Raw genomic sequence first — 23,996 nt, forward strand, 5'->3', positions numbered from 1 at the left:
GCCATGCTGCTAACATTAAGTTTTTATGAACATGATCAGGAATTACAACACTTATCCATATTTAAAACTTTTAAAAATAATTCAAAATTTAAAAAGTCCCAGAAGGTTACAATAGTCTTTATTTTGAACAGATTCTGTCCATAAAAAGTGCAGATCTTATTTTCACTTAATTTTGACTGACGACAAGCAGAATATTCCCTTTCACCAAAAGTGATTGTAACTTCACAATGTAGCCCCTTGCACTACAGCCACACTTCAGCTTCCATCTCTGCTATCTGAGAGGTCTGGTGGTAGGAAAAACAGGAAGGGCTTTTACAAAGGTATCCAGGGGGAAAGGAAAAAAGACTCGTGAGAAAGTACTGTCATTAATAAATGAGGGATGGAATTAAATGAATGATGTTTCCAATATGACTGAGGTATTGAATTCCATTTAGAAATCTGCCTTTAAACAGATATAGTTTGGACATTTAGGAAGTAAGAAATGCCTTGTAAACACAGGTACAAATAAAGCGGATGTAACAGAAAGTTTGAACATATACAAAACAGCATGGGCAGGTGATACAACTCCAATGGTATCAAAGTGTTGCTCTCTCCCTGTCCCCAAACCCTTCAAATCCTGCATTAAAGGCAGGAGGTATTGGCAATCCCCCACGCCTCCCAGAGAATACAAGAATTTCATTGGGTTATGGTTGTTCCTGACACTGGCTTCCACAAAGGGAGTGGTCAATGAATGGGGAGAGGATGAGGCCAGCAGAGATAGTTGGGTACAGAGAAAAGCAGATGGAGCAATTTCTCCAAAGGTAATGCAGTGACTGTGCTCCCTTTGTGCCCTGGGAAGAATTTTACAAACAGAAAAAAATAATTCCTGGAATTCCTGCTGGGATGAGGGAACTATGTATCATCCCTTAAACAGTACTGTGGCTATATGCTCTTAGACTCTCTATACAGTGCTGCATGCAGCAAACAATCCAGAGTCTCATTAACAGCAGTGGGCATTAATGAGGTAACACATTTCCTATAATGAACTACTCTTGAACAATTTCTCCCATGTTCTGGGCACAAGTAAGGTTTATTTCATCATCAGTGGGGCTTGTCTTACTTACTATTTTATATTGGACTTCTGCAGTATTTGTAATGGAAGTACAGTTTAGAATTCGACACTTCACTTATGTTTGATTTTTTTTCCCCCTTTGTTCCCTGGTGTACAGGATTACGTTCCAAGGGCTAAATTAACCCTTTTGTAATTCTGTGGAGTCAATATAGCTACAGATGGAATGGATTTTGTACTGTTTGCTTTTGGGGGGCTTTTTAAAAAATATGAACCACGCCCCTTTCAGATTCCAGTACCAAAGAGGTAATCTTGAATCATAGCACCTGAATGGATTTTTGAGAGCATATTTATTTTTCCTCAGCTTGGTCTGTGAAGATCCAGTGGGACATCTGACTAGAGCTGGCTGGAAAATGGAAATCCCTTCCTATGAAAAAATGTCATGTTTCTGAAAACATTTTCACCCCAATTTGGGACAAAATTTCAAAAAATGAGAGGACCAAAAGAGAATTTTTTGTCTTGCCAGCCGCCTGCCTGGAAGCCTCTTGTCAATTTTGTTTTCTCCCTGCAGGTTCCTCTGTAGCCAAGAAACAAATCACGCTGACTGAAAATTCCCAACCAGTTCCACATTTGACCTAAGACTGGGCAAGAACATTCTAGTAGTAGCAGGATTTAGGAGCATCAGGTTGAAAAAAAGTCAAGGAAATTCACCCTATCCCATTAAACCAGCTATTGTGAGTTACTATCAACCATGCACTTGATTGATGTTGCTGAACATTGTGAAGAGCCCGAGTTTGAACACTTTCCTAAAAGTTCTCATGTGCTTAAAGCAGAAAGAAATAATCATGTGCATATCTGAAAGCCATGTTTAAAAACACAATCATAGAAACCCTGACCAAGTGCAACTGCACAGTTTTGTACTTTGGATCTTGTAAATACTGAATAAGCTTGGAAGATCTGCTCCTCTAGAAGCCAAAATAGAGGCCTAGATTCACCACTGTCTTGCACCTTATGTCACCATTTATATCTGTGAAAATCTGTATAAAACGCTACCGGTCTGACCTGGTGTAAATAACTACTCACAATGCCAAGGCACTGGAGAACCAAGTCTGGTATCTTAGATATCGGCAATTATTTTTCCCTCTATCAAAGTACCTTAGACCCTCGACTCTATCGCCTCAGGCCCCTTGCCTGGAAGCAGCTCAGATACAAGTTGTACCTACTGGCCTCTCTGGAGCAAGTGTTATTTCTCACTCCCCTTACCTAAACAGTTATTCAGAGTACTCTGACCTGAATAACACTAATCTAGGGACTAAAATATTGCTTTGCCATGATGCCTACAAAAAAAAACTACCATCTGGCACTGGTCATGGCATTGACTACCTGTAACTACTGAGACTACTATTAGGATTGATATATGCAAATACACCATATTTCTACTGTTACCTTCTACTCCCCATCCCCTTCTTCCAAACCATCACTCCCCTTCTCCCATTTGTCACTTTATTTACCTGTGTTATGTTGTCTAAATCCTAGATGTTGAGCTCTCTAGGGCAGAAACTGTCTTTGTGTTATATGTTTGTATAGGGCCTAGCACAATGTGGCTCTGATCCCTGATTGGAGTCCTTACATGCTATCACAATAGAAATCATAAATAACAATAGTAATCACATTTCTAAATAATAATACTTTGAAAATATAGACTATTCACGGGCCTCAAATTGCTTTACAAAAGTGTATACGTAGAATTAATGTTTTTCTATGAGAAATGAAGAAACTGTGACACAGAAAGGTTTTGATCTGCCCCATGTCACACAATGAATCCAAGGCAGAGTCAGGTTAGATTCCTTGGGGCAGTTCCTCTGTTTGTGTAAACTGTCAGAGCCCCAAGGGGTGAGGGGCAGGGTTAACCTAGACCTTTGGGCTATGACAATTTATACAAGCTGAGGATTTGTCTCATCTCTCAAATCCCTGCCGGTACTCTATTCACTGGACCACATTGTCTCCCTAAAACACGTGCACTTAATATCTTCCATATAAGTAACACCATGTGCTCATTTCTGCAGCATGTTTCTTTTCCAATTTTTGGTTATAAGAATGTTTTAGACTCCCAACACACAGTTGTTGCTTGGGTTTCTTCTTCTGAGGTAGGGCTCATAGAATTATTGTGACTTCTGATGTTTGTCCTGGAAGCTTTCACTGGCATCAGGTACCGAAGGTTCTTCCAAAATCTGGAATTTGAAGGAAGAGACTTATCCTCTTTCCACTTCACAACTCTCCTGGATGGTAGAAGCTCCAGTGATTTTGGCAAGAAATTATAATCACTTATAAGCATGTATTCAATTAATATTATTTTAATCTTCCTTTCAACCAGTGCCTTATGCAGTCCAGTCTCAAGTTCATACATGACTCGGTCAGAAATGTAGTTCTGGCTCAGTATAATGATTAATCTTCTGCTTTTGTCAATAAATGAATGGACATCATCAACAACAGCTGTAAATTGAAAGATACAGTCATTATTAAAATCAGTTGAAAGTACAGGCATTGACTCAAGACATCTTTTAGCAGTAGTGATAATATTGTACACATTTCAAAGTGACTAAATTACTGTATGTTTTGTTCCTTCCTAATCTATCACGCTACTAAGTAATGTGAAAAAAAAAAAGAGAGAAAAAAATCTCAGATGTTTAATTCTGATCAATTAATGCAAAACAGCAATGGAATCCTAATTTGCCTATAGTCAGCATACATTTATTTCTTGTTGGAAAGCAATTACAAACCAACATATCAGCTCTGGCTATTCCTTAGTTAACAGATAAGGTCATCCATAAAGGTCCATCCTGAGCATCAGAGTACCTCCAAATTAAGTCATCAGCCATGCACAGCTAACCATCTCCTGTAATGCTCACTAAACTTTTAATCCTCACTTTACTACCTTTTGTACCACCAGATACCTTCTTGCCTTCTTATTCAGTAATATCTGTACCATAGATAACCTCAAGTGTGTGTAATACTAGCACCCTCTGCCAAATGTAACAGTATAGATTATTATAGAATGACATCTAGCAAACCATTATTTCACAGGTTTTCAAAACCTGGTGCTTTCTTAAAACAGGGATTGCAGAATAATTTTGTTATTAAAAACAGTGAATGAAATTAAATGGAGAAGCCCTATATCCTGCAAGCAACGTGTAACAATATGCTCATGCAGGGCCAAAATATAACCTAAAACATTTTTTTCCCCTATAGACCTCAGAACCACATGGAATCCCACTGTACTGTCTGAGAATTGCAGCCTTTGTAAAGGGTCATCTATTTATAGACTTTGTATATTCAAAATTCCATGTTATCGCATCTATTTTAAGTATTTCTGCCGCACCCATCACATAGGTGTCAGCTATAACTCTGAGTCAGTTTTAATAAAAGTGGCTTCATCTTCTACATTTTAAAGATTACAGAAATAGGGGAAAATGTGTGTTTCATAGGACAGGTACAGCAAAAGCAGTTGTATTGTAAAGCCAAGCTTACTTTTCAAATCATTAAGATCTCTCAGGTTTCTGACAAGCTGTAAACAGAAAGCTTTCTGAAAAGGAAGAAAGCCAAAAGCAGAACTTTCACATTCTGTGGTAACACTACAGCTAAATTGTTTTTCTCCCCTGAATTAATCTCAGCATTTAACTAGATAAAGGGCAATGTTCTACCCTCCACAGGTTATTCTTGTTTGGTGGGCAGAGTGACATATTTTAGCTGATAGAATTTTATGGTCTTTGTTCCATCGGGGCTCAAAATCTGCTCCAATTCCATGCACTGCTGGAAAGAGAAAAGGTGTTGGCCTTCTAAAATTAGTGGGTCTTATAAAATCTGTGCAAATCCTGGGAAATCTGATGACTGCTTTATCAATGGTTGACCTGCCCTCAAGCTGCACGGTAGCAGCCAAGGTAGGGAGTCTATGGGTGTTAATGATGCCTGAAGAAGCATTAAGTCACAGTTTGTATGCCAGAGAGCAGAAAAGAATATGGCACAGAGAGCTGCTGCTACCATTCTCCACCCTCTCTCATTCTTGTCTCTGAAAGCTATGAATACCCAATCCTGTAGGCCTTTCATGTTCTAGGAAGGGAAAGAGCATGTCATAGAGCTAGTACTCCCCCATCCTCCTCGATGCACTCTGGCCAAGATGCACCTAGTGGATGATCCAGAGACCATTTATGTAAATAGGAATCTTTCCATTAATTTCAATAGCCTTTGGATCAAACTCTTCTTTTGGTTACCTCCACACACTGAAATGAAGGACAGAATAAGTCTAAACTTTCTAAACAGCCTCTGATTTTACATGCATGTTGTTTAATGTGTATTCTGTCATTTGCACCCCAAAATAGAATCCCCTTTGAAAATGAGACACTTAAGCAAAAATGCCACATTTGCAGAGATCTTTCTAATTACAGATCCTGGCATCTTTGTGAGAATTTTGTATCAGTTTAATACCAAGGACATTCCATTTGCTTACCTCCTCCAGGAGATACATCCCGCTCAAATATACATAATTTGTAACCAAAATGGTCTTCTAATGTCCTGGGCAATATCTCCAGAGCAAATTTTCTTTCTTCTACATTGGTAGATATGGAGTCTTTCAGGTAAGACACAAAAGCATCATATTCTTTTCCATCTGGAAAAAAATGACCAATTTTTGTCCTGTTGGTGACTGAACTGATCTGACCCATTACACATATGATAGCTGACCCTTCACCCCGACCCGTATAAATACTGCCCCACAGGCAATGATTTTGAGATAAGAGCTTCCTCTCATCCATCTGCCCAGTCACCTTTCACACAATATATCCAGGATCAATTTCAATCTGACACAAATAGATCTACCCACTTTGTTTTCCAAAACGATTGCAAAAACTGTGTCCCTTTTTTATTGAAAATTATTGAAATGTGAAATTTCTTGACCAGCACTAATCATACCTAGTTAAACTGAACTTATTGATAGAAACTTGCATCATTAAAATATGGTTTTACCCTGAAAAGTGAAAAGTGTAAAAACAGCATTGTGGGATTCCAGGTTTCTTTCAGTTCTTCTCCTACATTAAAGACTGAACCACTTTGAGATTTACTGATGTAAAAGCTCTATATAAGAGCCAGGTATTATTATTATTATTCCACTATTGGGCAGTGTTGCAGTGTGGAGATTGTCAAAAGGAAAAAAAATCAGGATATATTTTATTTTATGCATTTAGATTTATAATAGCATAACAAAAAAAAGGCACCTTCCCAGGCCATAAGTGCTGCTGGCAGTTAGTCACACACACACACACACACACCAAAACATAAAGACAAATTCAGCAGCAACTTCCACCATATATAGCAACTAAACCTTATAACTGAACAATGAAAAATAGCACCCTGTCCTCCTCAAATATAGTTTCCTCAAGCAGCGCCTCCCAAAATCCATTGTAAAAAGGATAGCTTAACAAAGGATAGCTCAAGAACATCTGATGAAGTGAGCTGTAGCTCACGAAAGCTTATGCTCAAATAAATTTGTTAGTCTCTAAGGTGCCACAAGTACTCCTATTCTTTCAACAAATTGAGGCTCTCTCAGACCAAGGGCCGTGAAGCAAGTCCCAAAGTTCAGAGGTACTCATAAAAAAATGGACCACCTCATTTCTACTGAGAGAATTCCATCTTGAGCACTTCTAACTGATCTCAACTGTGGAACTAAGATATGGGGAAAGAGGCTCTCTCAAGTAGGTGGGTCCGAAGCTATTTAGGACTTTACAGGACAAAAACTTTATGGTACATGCAGAAACCAATAGTCCACCTTTATCAGTTATGAAGCACCAGTGTAACATGTTTCTGGTGAGATTCTCCACCTTAACAAGCAGGCTTTAAGATCAAGACTTAATTAAAGCACACTGCAGTAATCTACCAGTTAGGTAACACAAGCACGAAATCACACTAGCATGGTCTGTATCCAAGAGTAAAAGCTTCAACCTCCTAGCCAGATGTAAAAGAAAAAGACTGCCCTAGTCCTGATGAAATCTGGTCATCCAGGGAAAAGTGGGAATCTAACCAGACTTCCAAGTTGTGGATACAAGAAACAAGTCAAGGACACACATCTGCAATCACAATAAATGGACATAATCCTCTTCCTAGCTTCCACTGTTTCGCCCCAACCTACTAACATCAATTTTGCTTTATCTGGATCAAAGGTCAGTCACCTCACTCTCTACCATGTCCCGATCTCTATCAGACACTGGGAGAAGCTTCCCACTGTGCCATCTGAGTCAGAGGACAAAGAAACACCAAGTTGGGTGTCAACACCACAACCCAAGTTTTGTTACTAACCGTCCTATATATGTTTAACAGGAGGGAACATAAAGTGAAAACCTGTGTAAAACTCCACATGACAGAGGCCCGAAGGGCTCTCTGGGATCTCCTCAAGAGTGTAGCCCCAACCATGCACTCTGAGGTCCTCAAGTGAGTCAACAATGCCTTGTGGTCAACAATAGAATTAGAATAGAAAAAATATTGGCACATACAATGTATCTTCATGCATTATTAAGAGATTACCAACCAATGCAACTAGTGCAGTCTAGGTACTGTATATACAGACTGACAAGGGTTAAGGAAATCTGAGGCATCTAGATACTATGAGGGTTGTCTCACCAAAACTGTCTCAGAAACTAAACCACAAAGGGAAGATCAGACCCAGAACAAGTTGGCCAATTGTCAACAACAAGTGATGGCTTCTTTGTGACAGCCTGCTCTCCTTAAGGTAGACATTGACAACCCCCATTAACACTGGACCAGCATCTCTCCAGTGATCTCCAGAAAGCACATGAATCTAGAGCACAAGTCAGGTGAGCACAGAAGGAATCTGACAGCTCCAGGGTACTCGTCTTCTCAGAATCGCCCCTTCTTTCTCTCCTCCACTAACCAATCCCTGACTTTCAGAATGAAAAAATCAGGACACATTATAGGATGACACATGCTAAAACAATATGTAATGCTATCTGTCACCTTTGCTATTTTCTCCCACTCCCAGACACTTCTTTCCTAACCAAGTCCTGTCTTGTTTACCCCTCTCCATCTATTCCTACACAATATCCTCCTCTCCTGGATTTTCTTTTGTTTCCATCTCATTATTTTATTGGACCTACCTGAAGCCAGAGTACACTATTTTATTAATAGTTTTATATCACTAAATGAACTTGTTTCAATGGCAGCATTTGCCAAATCCTACCTCCTATTGTGTCATCTTTTCCAGTGATGTCCCTGTAAAATAAAACTAAGTCAACTCTGAATATCACAGAGAGAACCATCAGGAGCACAGGAACAAGTGAAAAGAATACAGCCACAATTATTCCTGTAGTAAATACATGTCGGGGGAGATCTGGAGGGTTCCCTGTAAAACAAAAGCCCAAGAAATTACAACTTTGTGACACAAGTGGCTCATGACATGATTTTTCTTACTAAAAGTCATTATTATCTGACATCTAGAACTAGAGAACTCTACTTCCAGTGTGAATCCTTTCCTGGTAACGTCTCATGTGGCTATCCATCAGTTTGTACTGAAATGGGGAATGAAACACGGGACAAAGCTTTCAAGGTTTACTCCGTAGACTGCCACCCTGCCCATGGCCCCAAATTAGGAGATGTATTTTACCCCCTCAGCCCCACACTTGACCCACATAAAGCCCAATAGACTGAGCCTTAGCTGGGTGAAATGAATTGGTCTGGGAGAACCCCAAAATGTCACACTTGATGAATATTATGTGTTACTCAGTTTCCTCATTCAGCTTTGTAATGCTGCTTGACTGAATAGAGCTAAACCACAGGAGGCTGTAAAGGGGTTATTATAGAACCTGGGAGGAAAGGTGAGGCGATGACAGAGATAAGTTATCCTCACATACACAGATTCAAAGGACTTAGAAGAGAACAATGGCTGGCCCATCAGTTGGTGGGAGAATTGACCTAGTTAGCTCTATCCAGGCCAGGATATGTCAGTGAAAAGGCTGACAGTCTGACTGAGATATCTTTATGCAGTGTTGTTGTAGCTGTGTTGGTCCCAGGATATTAGTGAGACTAGGTGGGTGAGGTACAAATGTATTTTATTGGACCAGCTTCTGTTGGTGAGAGAGACAAGCTTGAAGAAGAGTTCTGTGTAAGCTCGAAAGCTCATCTCTCTCACCAACAGAAGTTTGTCCAATAAAAGATATTAACGCACCCACCTTCTCCGTATGAGAGAGACACATGGTATGTCTGCACTGTAGTCACGAGTAGACATACCCAAGTTAGCTGTAATCTAGATAGCTTGGATACCGGAGCAGTGAAGCTGTGACAGCATGCACTTCTGCATGGGCTGTCTAAATCCACCTGGGATCCTGGGTAATTTCTTGTGGAATTAGACGGTACTGAAGCTCATGCTGCTACAGCTTCACTAGCTATTTTAAAGCTAGCTCAGATATGTCTACTCGAGTTGCAATCACACCCTGCTACTGTAGTGTAGACATACCCATAGAGACAGAGGGAGAAGACCGCAAGCAGTGTAGGATGCTTCTGTGAACTCAGAGGTGGGGAATAAGCCAGGCCTGCCTGAGCTGTGGATAGAGAGGTTATGCTTAGGTAAGGGAATATGCCTGTAGGACTCTTATTTTAAATCTACTTCTGTAACTACTAAGTTGGGACCCACTCAAAGAAACCCTGAGAAGGGACAGTGGTGTAGTTAGCCCAGTAACCATGACAACATGTGTGCCATGTAGTGCTGAAACCAGTTTTCCTCAGCCAGAAGGAGATACATAGGAGGAAATGGTGGAGATGAGATCTTTGGGGGTATTAATAGGGATGCAGAGAAATACCCCTCCCCCAGGCTTTACCTTAAAAAGTGCTGATTCTTAAAGGATATAGTTAGGCTTGGCATAATTCGGGGGTGGGGGAATAATTTCAATGGATGATGTCAATGTTTATTTTTAAGCATTTTTTTATTTTTATGGATTTAAATTTTCATAGTTGTGGGAAATTATGGGGAGGGGTTCAGACAAGTTTTAACAATAGTAGACTTTGAGATTCAAAAAGTCAAAGCTTTATAACCATTAAAATACAAATCATTAACTTCACATGTCAAAATATACATAGTAAATATCCTTAAATCAAACTTTAATAAGTTCTCAAGCAGCATTTTTCTTACTTTGCCTAGCCATATATTTTGATTATTACCAATGGAAATATATTGTCATCAATTTTTGTGTGTACAGTGAAATTGACATTTACCAATAAAAATTTAATCCTTCCAAGCCTACACATAGTATTTGTAAGTCATTAAATAGCAGAAGTAAGAGTATTATATCATACTGTACCTTTCTTCAGTTTAAATATTTTAAATTGTGGTTTATTTGTAGTTTTCAAGAGGCAGGTATAATTACACTTCAGGTCCTCCTCTTTAACAGTTTTAATCCACAATAGTTTTGAGGCATACTTCTTGTTTCCTGAATTACTACAACAGAAGTGCAGAGTTAATGAACAGTCTTTCCTCATTACTACATCCAAAGGAGTAATTTCAATAAAATAATTTAAAGGCACAAATATTATATGTAATGTGGTCTTAAAGGGGTGGCTGTTTCCAATAGCCTTCTTAATATTCACACCCAGTATAGATTTTATAAGTCTAAAAATAGGCTAACAAAGCTTTCAAATAACCCTTTCAAGATATTCTTCTTCTTCACCTTCACAGTTAAGATATAAAACCTGATGTTTAACAGATCATTACAATAAGAAACTAAGTTTTTATGATTCTTTAGGACTGCAGATCAGAATGAACTAGCTGTTCTGTACTAAAAAAAACAGTTAATGAATAAGCCAACTCATACATTAGACATATAACTACATTGCTTCCCTTTTCCTTCTCATTGTCAAACTTAAATTAACCTTTTCACTGAGGACAATATACTCTATCAGTGAGATGTGGAGCAGAGTCAGCATGGTCCTGTTCTCCACAGGCCCCTATGGATGAGCAAACCCAAGCTTTATTAGAAATTAAAATTCATAGTAGTTTATTAATAGCACCTTGGCCTTGGGCCAATGCAGAAAAAAAATAGTACAACAAAACTTAAAACTAAATCCAAAATTATAATATATTACAATACTCATAAATACAGATTTAAAAAAGGACATACATCATTAATGAGTATATGATCACCGTGCCACTTGCTTTTGCCTTATTTTAGTGGCTAACCATGCAAATAGGGCAACTGCTTGAATCACAGACACACCATTCCTAACAAATATTCTTTGTCCTCACCCATAACTATTTTACATTTGGGGACAATGTACACCTTCAAATCAGCAGCACTGCTATGGGTACCCGCATGGCTGCACAGTATGCCAACATTTTTATGGCTGACTTAGAACAACGCTTCCTCAGCTCTCGTCCCCTAATGCCTCTACTCTACTTGCGCTACATTGATGACATCTTCATCACCTGGACCCATAGAAAAGAAGCCCTTGAGGAATTCCACCATGATTTCAACAATTTCCATCCCACCATCAGCCTCAGCCTGGACCAATCCACACAAGAGATCCACTTCCTGGACACTACAGTGCTAATAAGCGATGGGCACATAAACACCACCATATACCGGAAACCTACTGACCGGTATACTTACCTACATGCCTCCAGCTTTCATCCAGACCACACCCCACGATCCATTGTCAACAGCCAAGCTCTATGATACAACCGCATTTGCTCCAAACCCTCAGACAGAGACAAACAACTACAAGTTCTCTATCAAGCTACAATACCCACCTGCTGAAGTGAAGAAACAGATTGACAGAGCCAGAAGAGTACCCAGAAGTCCCCTACTACAGGACAGGCCCAACAAAGAAAGTAACAGAACGCCACTAGCCATCACCTTCAGCCCCCAACTAAAACCCATCCAGCGCATTATCAAGGATCTATAACCTATCCTGAAGGATGACCCATCACTCTCACAGATCTTGTGAGACAGGCCAGTCCTTGCTTACAGACAGCCCCCCAACCTGAAGCAAATACTCACCAGCAACCGCCAACAAAAACACTAATCCAGGAATCTATCCTTGCAACAAAGCCCGTTGCCAACTGTGTCCACATATCTATTCAGGGGACACCATCATAGGGCCTAATCACATCAGCCACACTATCAGAGGCTTGTTCACCTGCACATCTACCAATGTGATATATGCCATCATGTGCCAGCAATGCCCCTCTGCCATGTACATTGGCCAAACTGGACAGTCTCTATGTAAAAGAATAAATGGACACAAATCAGACGTCAAGAATTATAACATTCAAAAACCAGTTGGAGAACACTTCAATCTTTCTGGTCACTCGATTATAGATCTAAAAGTCACAATATTACAACAACAAAAACTTCAAAAACAGACTCCAACGAGAGACTGCTGAATTGGAATTAATTTGCAAACTGGACACCATTAAATTAGGCTTGAATAAAGACTGGGAGTGGATTAGACTCATAGATATTAAGGTCAGAAGGGACCATCATGATCATCTAGTCCGACCTCCTGCACAATGCAGGCCACAGAATCTCACCCACCCACTCCTGCGATAAACCTCTCACCTATGTCCGAGCTATTGAAAGTCCTCAAATCATGGTTTAAAGACTTCAAGATGCAGAGAATCCTCCAGCAAGTGACCCATGCCCCATGCTACAGAGAAAGACGAAAAACCCCCAGGGTCTCTTCCAATCTGCCCTGGAGGAAAATTCCTTCCTGACCCCAAATATGGTGATCAGCTGAACCCTGAGCATATGGGCAAGATTCACCAGCCAGATACCCAGGAAAGAATTCTCTGTAGTAACTCAGATCCCACCCCATCTAACATCACATCACAGGCCATTGGGCCTATTTACCATGAATAGTTAAAGATCAATTAATTGCCAAAATCATGTTATCCCATCATACCATCTCCTCCATAAACTTATCAAGTTTAATCTTGAAGCCAGATAGGTCTTTTGCCCCCACTGCTTCCCTTGGAAGGCTATTCCAGAACTTCACTCCTCTGGTGGTTAGAAACCTTTGTCTAATTTCAAGTCTAAACTTCCTGATGGCCAGTTTATATCCATTTGTTCTTGTGCCCACATTGGTACTGAGCTTAAATAATTCCTCTCCCTCTCCGGTATTTATCCCTCTGATATATTTATAGAGAGCAATCATATCTCCCCTCAACCTTCTTGTGGTTAGGCTAAACAAGCCAAGCTCCTTGAGTCTCCTTTCATAAGACAAATTTTCCATTCCTCGGACCATCCTAGTAGCCCTTCTCTGTACCTGTTCCAGTTTGAATTCTTCCTTCTTAAACATGGGAGACCAGAACTGCACACAGTATTCCAGGTGAGGTCTCACCAGTGCCTTGTATAATGGTACTAACTCCTCCTTATCTCTACTGGAAATACTTCGCCTGATGCATCCCAAGACCGCATTAGCTTTTTTCACGGCAATATCACATTGGCGGCTCATAGTCATCCTGTGATCAACCAATACTCCAAGGTCCTTCTCGTTCTCTAATTGATGCATCCCCAGCTTATAACTAAAACTCTTGTTATTAATCCCTAAATGCATGACCTCACACTTCTCACTATTAAATTTCATCCTATTACTATTACTCCAGTTTACAAGGTCACCCAGATCCTCCTGTATGATATCCCGGTCCTTCTCTAAATTGGCAATACCTCCCAGCTTTGTATCAGCCGCAAACTTTATTAGCGCACACTCACTTTTTGTGCCGAGGTCAGTAATAAAAAGATTAAATAAAATTGGTCATTACACAAAGTAAAGCTATTCCCCCATGTTTATTTTCCCCCCCTACAGTTCCTCACACGTTCTTGTCAACTGCTGGAAATGGCCCATTTTGATTACCACTACAAAAGGTTTTTTTTCTCTCCTGCTGATAATAGCTCACCTTAACTTATCACTCTCGTTATAGTGTATATGGTAACACCCATTGTTTCATGTTCTCTATGTATATAAAATCGTCCTACTGTATTTTCCACTGCATGCATCCGATGAAGTGGGCTGTAGCTCATGAAAGCTTATGCTCAAATAAATTTGTTAGTCTCTAAGGTGCCACAAGTACTCCTGTTCTTTTTGCGGATACAGACTAACAAGGCTGCTACTCTGAAATCTATTTTTGAGAGGTCATAGAAAAAAAACAATTATCTGTAGTGGAGTGGCCCTTTTGGAAACCAGCTTGTTCCTCAGCAAATAAATTATCTTTTCCTGCCCAGTTCCCTAGTCTCGCCAAAAGATATCTAGTGTAAGTCTAATAAATTAACTGGGCGGCAATTCCCAGAGTCTTTTCTATTCCCCTTTTTTATAAAGTGGAATAATAATATTGATAGCCCAACCTGAGGAGAAAATCCTTGTATTATTTATATTAGAAAAGTTTTATATAATATATAATAATAATAAAATATATAATATAATTTATATAATAAATATATTATTTATATTATGAGAAAAGTTTAGACAAAACAGGTGCCCACTAGTCAACATTTACCTTAAATACTTCTACAGGGATAAAATCCTTCCATGGTGCTTTATTACAGCATTATTGATCAATTAAAAAGTTAACTTTCTCACTGGATACTGCAGAACAATCTGGAAGGGAACAGGGAATGGAAGCTACCAGAGCTGATCGTGCTAAAAAGTTATTAGATGGTATGATGCTGGCAGGCCAGGTGCCAGCTCTTGCCAACGTAGCAGGCATTAGCTAAGAGATGACAAACTCATAGCTGGAGACCGGATCAGTTCACTTATGTATTAGCGTTGCTCAAAATAGGTATTAGTCTTATAAGAATGTATTTAGTGTTTAGAGACTATAGAACGTTTGTAAGTTGCTGCATGTATTAATGTAATGTCTGTATTCCATGCTATAAGGACATATGTAAGTTTTGCTGTATCACTTGGAAAATGTTTGCTCTAAACTTGTGAACTCAGATGGGAAGGAGTATTTCTTCCTGCCCATCCAGAACTATTGAAATCAGGTAAGTCATCAAGGAATGTCACAATACAAAGGATTGGTTAATGGCCCAATGGCACCTTGGAAATGCTACATGCAAGGAAGCTCATCCTATGGACTTGGAGGCTGAATGAAGGAAATAAAACAAAGACACAGGAAAATATTTCATCTCTTCACTGTTTGAACTCTCACGGGGCCAGAGACACTAAACTGAAGCCAGAGATCCCCAGAGGTTACCCCTAGGTCTGCCTGAAAGACATTTTGAATTGACAGATCTCTACAACTCTGTCACTCTTAGAATTTAAACCGCAATGCATTTGTGTATATATGTTGGCTTGCTTTAACCTGTAAATAACTCTATTTTTCCTAGTTAATAAACCTTTAGATAGTTTATTACAGAATTGGCTACAGGCGTTGTCTTTGATGTAAGCTCTAGGGTACCAATTGATCTGGGGTACCTGACTGGTTTCTTGGGACTGGAAGCAATCTGAATATTTTGTGATCTTTGGTGTAAGTGGCCATTTATCACTAAGTATAGTTTGCCTGGATGACAAGCTAGACTGGAGAGTCTAAGGGCTGTGACTCCATGGTAAGACTGTTACAGTGATTTTTTTTTTTTTTTGCCTTTCAGGCTTCTGTGAGCAGTAAACACAATATCTGAAGAAGCTCTTTCGAAGGAAGACAATATGCATAGTGAGTGATCAGCTGTTGTGACCTGCACAGGATGTGCCATGTTTGTCTTTCTCCCAGAGGATAGAAGTGACTTTGTGTGTAGGAAGTGCAAGCTGGTCTCCATACTGGAAGAGAGGGTTAAAGGACTAGAGACCCAAGTATCAACCCAGTGTTGCATCAGAGAAAATGAAGACTTTCTGGATATAAGTCAGCGTTTGATATTGCAGACACAGCATGCAGAAGAATCAGAGAGGGCAGTGCAGAATGGGGAAGAAAACTGGCAGCCTGTGACCTCCAGAAGAAGAAAGAGGAGAACCCATGTACCCCCAATGCAGATAGAGGTTAGAAACCATTTTCAAGCTCTGCACAGGTGCTACAGCGGAGAATGATTTGGAAGAATCATCTGAGGGAAGGGATCGGAAGAAGACCCCACTGGCCGGAAGGCATGGGATGTATTGTCCTAAGAATGGAGGTTCCAAGACCACCACTCCAAAGCGGAAGGGATGGGTGGTGGTGGTTGGGGACTCCCTCCTAAAGGGGATGGAGTCATCCATCTGCTGTCCAGACCGGGAAATTTGAGAAGTGTGCTGCTTGCCTGGAGCTAGAATTCAGGATGTGACGGAGTGTCTGTCAAGACTGATCAAGCCCTCGGACCACTACCCCTTCCTACTTCTCCAAGTGGGCACTAATGAGACTGCCAAGAATGACCTTGAGCAGGTCACTGCAGACTACGTGGCTCTGGGAAGAAGGATAAAGGAGTTTGAGGTGCAAGTCATGTTCTCGCCCATCCTTCCTGTTGAAGGAAAAGGCCCAGATAGGGACCATCGAATTATGGAGGTAAATGTGTGCTTGCGTAGGTAGTGTCGCAGAGAGGGCTTTAGATTCTTTGACCATGGGATGTTGTTCCAGGAAGAAGGATTGCTAGGAAGAGATGGGATCCACCTAATGAAGAGAGGGAAGAGCAACGTCACAGGCAGGTTTGCTAACCTAGTGAGGAGGGCTTTAAACTAGGTTTGTCAGGGGATGGAGACCTAAGCCCTGAAGTAAGTGGGATACCGGGAGGAAACAAGAGGAGGATACAACAGGTAAGGCCTCCTGATTCACACTGAGAAAGTAGGGCAATCGGCTAGTTATCTTAGGTGCCTGTACACGAACGCAAGAAGCCTGGGAAACAAGCAGGAAGAATTGGAAGTCCTGGCATAGTCAAGGAACTATGACGTGATTGGAATAACAGACACTTGGTGGGGTAACTCACATGATTGGATCACTGTCATGGATGGGTATAAACTATTCAGGAAAGACAGGCAGGGGAGAAAAGGTGCACTGTATGTAAGAGAGCAGTATGATTGCTCAGAACTACAATATGAAACTGGAGAAAAGCCTGTTGAGAGTCTTTGGGTTAAGTTTAGAGGTGAGAGGAACAAGGGTGATGTCGTGGTGAGCGTCTGCTATAAACCACCAGACCAGAAAGATGAGGTAGACAAGGCTTTCTTCGGACAACCAGATCACAGGCCCTGGTTCTCATGGGGGACTTCAATCACCTTGACATCTGCTGGGAGAGCAATACAGCAGTGCACAGACAATCCAGAAAATTTTTGGAGAGTGTTGGGGACAACTTCCTGGTGCAAATGCTAGAGAAACCGACTAGGGGTCATGCTCCTCTTGACCTGCTGCTCACAAACAGGGAGGAATTGATAGGGGAAGTAGAAGTAGGTGGCAACCTAGGCAGTAGTATCCATGAGATGGTTGAGTTCAGGATCCTAACAAAAGGAAGAAAGGAGAGCAGCAGAATATGGACTCTGGACTTCAGAAAAGCACACTTGGACTCCCTCAGGGAACTGATGGACAGTATCCCCTGAGAGGCTAATATGAGGGGAAAAGGAGTCCAGGAGAGCTGGCTGTATTTTAAAGAAGCCTTATTGAGGGCGCAGGAACAAACCATCCCGATGTGCAGAAAGAATAGCAAATATGGCAGGCGACCAGCTTGGCTTAACAGAAAAATCTTCAGTGAGCTTAAACACAAAAAGAAAGCTTTCAAGAAGTGGAAACTTGGACAGATAACTAGGGAGGAGTATAAAGATATTGCTCAAGTGTGCAGGGGTGTAATCAGGTAGGCCAAAGCACAACTGGAATTGCAGCTAGCAAGGGATGTGAAGGGTAATAAGAAGGATTTCTACAGGTATGTTAGCAACAAGGAGGTGGTCAGGGAAAGTGAGACCCTTACTGAATGGGGGAGGCAACTAGTGACAGATGATGTTCAAAAAGCTGAAGTACTCAATGCTTTTTGCCTTGGTCTTCACAGGCATGGTCAGCTCCCAGACTGCTGCACTGGGCAGCACAATATGGGGAGGAGGTGAGCAGCCCTCACTGGTGAAAGAACAGATTAAGGACTATTTAGAAAAGCTGTGCACAAGATGTGCACAAGTCCATGGGGCCGGATGCAGTGCATCCGAGGGTGCTGAGGAAGTAGGCTGATGTGATCGCAGAGCCATTGGCCATTATCTTAAAAACTTGTGGCGATTGGGTGAGGTCCTGGACACTTGGAAAAAGGGAAATATAGTGCCCATCTTTAAAAAAGGGAAGGAGGAGAATCCGGGGACCTACAGCTTCAACTCAGTCCCTGGAAAAAATCATGGAGTAGGTTCTCAAGGAATCCATTTTGAAGCCCTTGGAGGAGAGGAAAGTGATCAGGAACATTCAACATGGATTCAGCAAGGGCAAGTCATGCCTGACCAATCTGATTGCCTTCTATGATGAGACAACTGGCTCTGTGGATATGGGGAAAGCGGTGGATGTGATATATCTTGACTTTAGCAAAGCTTTTGATACGGTCTCCCACAGAATTCTTGCCAGCACATTAAAAAAGTATGGATTGGATGAATGGACTATAAGGTGGAAAGCTGGCTAGATCATTGGGCTCAGCAGGTAGTGATCAACAGCTCAATGTCTAATTGGCAGCTGGTATCAAGTGTAGTGCCCCAGGGATCAGTCCTGGGGCCGGTTTTGTTCAACATCTTCATCTTCATTGATTGCACCCTCAGTAAGTTTGCAGATGACACTAAGCTGGGGGGAGAGGTAGATACGCTGGAGGGTAGGGATAGAGTCCTGAGTGACCTAGACAAATTGGAGGATTGGGCCAAAAGAAATTTGATGAGGTTCAACAAGGACAAGTGCAGAGTCCTGCACTTAGGATGGAAGAATCCCATCCACTGCCACAGGCTGGGGGCCGACAGGCTAAGTGGCAGTTCTGCAGAAAAGGACCCGGGGATTACAGTGGACGAGAAGCTGGATATGAGTCAACAGTGTGCCCTTGTTGCCAAGAAGGCTAACGGCATATTGGGCTGCATTAGTAGGAGCATTGCCAGCAGATCAGAGGAAGTGATTATTCCCCTCTATTCGACACTGGTGAGGCCACATCTGGAGTACTGCATCCAGTTTTGGGCCTCCCACTGCAGAAAGGATGTGAACAAATTGGAGATAGTCCAGCAGAGGGCAACAAAAATTATTAGGGGGCTGGAGCACATGACTTATGAGGAGAAGCTGAGGGAAGTGGGATTATTTAGTCTGCGGAAGAGAAGAGTGAGGGAGGATTTGATAGCAGCCTTCAACTACCTGAAGGTGGGTTCCAAAGAGGATGGAGCTAGGCTGTTTTCAGTGATGGCAAATGACAGAACAAGGAGCAATGGTCTCAAGTTGCAGTGCGGGAGATCTAGGTTAGATATTAGGAAAAACTATTTCACTAGGAGGGTGGTGAAGCACTGGAATGGGTTATCTAGGGAAGTGGTGGAATCTCCATCCTTCGAGGTTTTTAAGGCCCGGCTTGACAAAGCCTTGGCTGGGATGATTTAGTTGGGGTTGGTCCTGCAAGGGGTTAGACTCTATGATCTCCGGAGGTCTCTTCCAGCCCTAATCTTCTATGATTCTATGATCCAGGAGTTCACATTTGTCTGTGGCTTGGTGAAATATAATTATAGAACATACCACCAGTTTGGGGTCTGCCCTTTTTTTGACAGTCTGCCCTGAGGTAGGGACTCTGGGTCGTAAGCCACTCCAGACGGCGTGATAGATGGCCTATCATTAGGAAGTACAGAAAAATATTACTCCTGATCTTCTTGGAATCCATTGCTACCAGTTTCCAAAAAAGTAAAGAATTTTTCATTTTGGCAGCAAATCTGAATTCCTTCCACTGCCATGCAATGTTCCATCTTTTTTCTTTTGGCAATTTTTTATAAAGCTTCCTAAAATTAACTAGCTTTTGGGTGGAATCCTGTGAGCTTCCTTTCCTGGCCTCCCTTGCCATCATCTAACAGTTTTCTTTTTTATGAAAACAATTGCTGTCATACCAAATTATTTTATCTTTCAGAGGGAAGGAATAACCCTTTTTGGTACCTGTAATTTATGTACAATATTGTTACACACATTAAGGGATATATGCACATCTCTAAGGTCTAAAAGATGTGGGGTTTTTTCACCCTAGCTGATAATTACAGGAGAGAGTCTCTTTAATTTTAGATTTAACCAGTGGATTACACTTACTTTGCCTTGCATGTAAGGCTTTGAAATTAGAAGTGAAATACTGTCCAACAGGAATCAGCTGATGTAATGGGGCCAGAGAGCAAAAATTAACCTGGAGGGGTAGCAGGTCACTATCATATTTAAGGGCCACTGAAAAGTTAGCAAAACAAGGCCAACTTAAAATTGGAACTTCAATACAGTCAGTCATACTTGCCCCTCTAAGAGAGGTATAAGTCAAATGACCCACTATGTCATCACTGCCCCTACCATTTAGTATTCCCAGCCCGAATCTGTCCAAAATCACCAAAAATATCCAGCCTGCTGAGTTTATTACTTTATCTTTAGAATTTCTTGGGGGAAGGACAAACAACTGGTCATTAAAAGTACTATTTGAAAGACGTTGCAATTTCTTATCTTCCCCACCCAACTGAGCATGAAAATCACCTATAAGAATTGGATAATTTCCAAGCAGCCAGCATCTCAATAATAGATTCTAACTCTGCCCATATAGCTTCATTGTAACAGGGGAATCAAATGAGCATTCATTAACATATTATCTAGAAAGGTGATACTACAAGCTTGAGGATAGGGATTATCCAGAACTAATACATTAGTTATAGCAGGAAATTAATCGAAATGAAAATGGCTTGACCAGTAACTGATTTGCCCTTTTTAACATGTTTAATAGATCCTTTCAAACAAAATTCATAGCCTGGGAGATACAAAGATTCATCTTTGGTAAGCCAGGTTTCTTGTAAAAAAATTATATCAAATTGCACTAAATAAGTCTTAAGTTCCAGATCACGAGCTTTACTTTTGAGGCTGTTAACGTTCCATGATATAATTTTAATAATTTTATAAAAGCTCCGTAGCGTACCATCTAGCTGGTCAAGTCAGTTCTGTACCAGCAGTCTCAATTTATAAGTTACCAGTACAAATCGCCCCATTGGATTTACAGTTATAATTAATTCCCCAATTCTTTGATTACCTGTTAACTTCTGTGTATTAGAATCTAGAGCCAACCCAGCTTGGTACATCTGCACCAACAGAATTTTTGGAAGAGTCCTTATCCTTACCGTTTCTTGTAATTGGCGGGGAGGCAAGGGAGAGAACCATTCAGATAATCATTCTCTTACTGGTTCTTTTTTACTTTATTCTATAGCCTCTAAAACAAAGACTATCTCTCAGACCCCAAATCTTCTTAACCACCCACCAATTTTAAATGCTACCAACACACAATCTTTTAGACTTAAGTCTTTTAACCTTTAAAATTTGATCTCTGGGCGAGGAGTAAAACACCACTTGTTCAAATAGCAGTTCAATCCAATGTAGTAAATGAGCTAGAGACACATGAACAAGTCAACCAAAATCAATCCCAACACTTGTCCATGTGCAACACGGGTCTTCCTCTGAAGATCTAGCATGTTCAATATTCATTACATAGCTAGCCCCACCTCTGTCATCATACTCTGTAACTTCCATATTTAAAGCCCAGTCAACTGGAGAGGAAAATATCACTCTATCCTCACAGCAAACAGCTCCTCCCCTTAATCAGGCACAGAGCTTCACTTGTGCTGAAGCTAACAGTTGGCCAATAACGCATTTCACACATCCATCAGTTAAATAAAATTAGCCAGTGTTTAAGAGGCTGGATGCCTTTGCAGTCTCTGGGTAACTTCAGTTTCCCCATTTTCAAATGAAACAGCCAGCCCCTAACTCTAATATGTATGGGGAAGCCTGATAGTTCTCCTTCCTGGACTATTCAAACAAGCTAATGATAATCTGTTCATCATTGATAATCATCATTGAGCTGAATGTACAACAGCTCTCTTAGTACAACCGCTAGAGCTCTAGGCATGTTCATAACATGCACATCAGTACAGGATGTGTGACACTTTTCAGGCCCCTGGAATCGGAGTATAGTTTACCCACCAAATGGCTCTTGATTAGAGCTAGTTTAAAAAATTCTGACCATGTTTTTTCATCAGAAAATGTCATTTTGTCAAAACTAAAATCTTTTGTGGGAATGTGTTGATTTCTACAAACTTTCATTTAGAAAAAAAATCAGATTTTTTTCTGATTTATCATGTTAAAACAATTTTTAGTTTAGAAATTTAAAAAAAAATCAAATCAAATTCAGAACAAAATGTTTCATTGTTACGAAAGTGAAACAGAACCAGTCTCACTGTCCCAAAATGAATTTTTTTTCAATGATTTCCTTTCTTGGAAAATTTTGAAATTTCAATATCTCAGAATGTTTTGTGGAACAGAAATTCTAGTTCCTGCATAGCTCTACTACCAATACATATTTCTCTCCCCTTCTCATTGTTAATTTTCACAGTTAAACTGTAGCAGGAGTGTACATCGAAGCTATTGCCAAGGAAGCTTCTACTGAGGCAAAGAGCGGAACAATGGGAGACTCCAGCATAATTATGACTATGCCTACAGCATTGCACATGTACATACAGTGAAAACCTGATAGTCTTTAAAAAAAATGTTAAGCTACATTAAAAGTCATGATCACAGACATCCTGCATGGAAACCTATGGCCAGCTGATAGGTAGATTGTGAGAGACAGGACTGAAGGAAACTCAGATGTTACACTTAACTAGCAGAACACAAAATGCAGTATGTTATATTGCACAAACACTGAAGAAAAACATTTTGCAGTAAACATACTTACAAATCATACTCCTTTTCACATATTGATTGTTCCTCCTTAGTGCTCTCTGAACACGAATTTAAATTTTTGACTACCCAGTGCAGGAGGTATATTGGCTTGGCAGCATCTGAGTAACCCAAGAAAACTGTGCAGTTGAGTATCACCTCTTTACCTAGGCAAACCAATATAAAAATTAACATCCGCTCATAGGAATAGTTCACAATGCAATGGGGAGTCTGATAGCCAGAGATGCAATCTGGATGTCATAGGACAACCTTCAGTGTGGCTCCCAGCATGTCGAAAAATACAGCCAACCTTTCTGTGTATTACAGTATCCACACAAATGCACTGAAAATTGACTGAATTCTTTAAAGCATTTTGAGCCCTTTAACAGTTGAGATACTAGCAATGCATTTGGATCACTTCAGTTGATGGCAATTTTCAACTGATAGACATTCAGATGTCCTATAGTTGAGGGGTGATGAGCCATTTCCTTCTTAACACCTTATATGCCCCTGTTATGTAACTAACAATATACATTCAAGCCAGGTGTCTGATGGGTAGGTGGCCCACAAGATTACAAAAGCCTTCTCTCACATCTCCACACAAAAGTCTTCCATACTAGAAGAAATATCCCTACATCACAAGCTATTTTCTGTGCAATGATGAAGCATTGTAGCTGTGTCAGCTACAGGTGCCGACATTTTGCAACTACGTTTGCCCATGTATTGTGAAAGTAATCAGCTTAGAGACTCTCAAATACTGTAAGGTTAATTTGATAGCACAGGCATTTCATTTTCAGAGAAACATTCTTAGTTTTGTTATTGCTATTGTATGCAACGTAAACCGAGAGGTCAAATAGCTGCCTGATTTTAGAACTCCGTGGGCATTGTTCGGTGGCTCGGGCCCAGTTCCAAAGAGGCTTGGGGTTTAGGTGCCTAAGTTCCAGTTTTGGCACCACTGTGATCCTCAAAACTCCTGCCGAACCTTGTAGGTGCCTAAACTCACCTGGCGCCTATGTCAGGGTAACAGATCCCATGGTGCCTGAGTTTCTGCCTTTGAGCATACTGCATCTCTCTAGGCATCCAGAC

At 40.7% G+C, this 23,996-nt stretch overlaps 1 protein-coding gene across 1 annotated transcript in view; it reads right to left on the minus strand.

Moving 5' to 3' along the window:
* Nucleotides 1-1,857: 1,857 nt before the first annotated feature.
* Nucleotides 1,858-23,996, minus strand: part of IL18R1 (interleukin 18 receptor 1) — a 34,037-nt gene continuing 11,898 nt past the window's right edge. Inside the window, 6 exon segments of the mRNA XM_074945160.1 lie at nt 1,858-3,204; nt 3,207-3,541; nt 5,553-5,711; nt 8,292-8,453; nt 10,405-10,541; nt 22,927-23,077. Of these exon segments, the coding sequence (XP_074801261.1) occupies nt 3,151-3,204; nt 3,207-3,541; nt 5,553-5,711; nt 8,292-8,453; nt 10,405-10,541; nt 22,927-23,077 (998 nt within the window). The 3' untranslated portion in view covers nt 1,858-3,150.

Source organism: Natator depressus, chromosome 1 (assembly GCF_965152275.1).
Source record: "Natator depressus isolate rNatDep1 chromosome 1, rNatDep2.hap1, whole genome shotgun sequence".
In the NCBI taxonomy this organism is placed as follows: Eukaryota; Metazoa; Chordata; order Testudines; family Cheloniidae; genus Natator; species Natator depressus.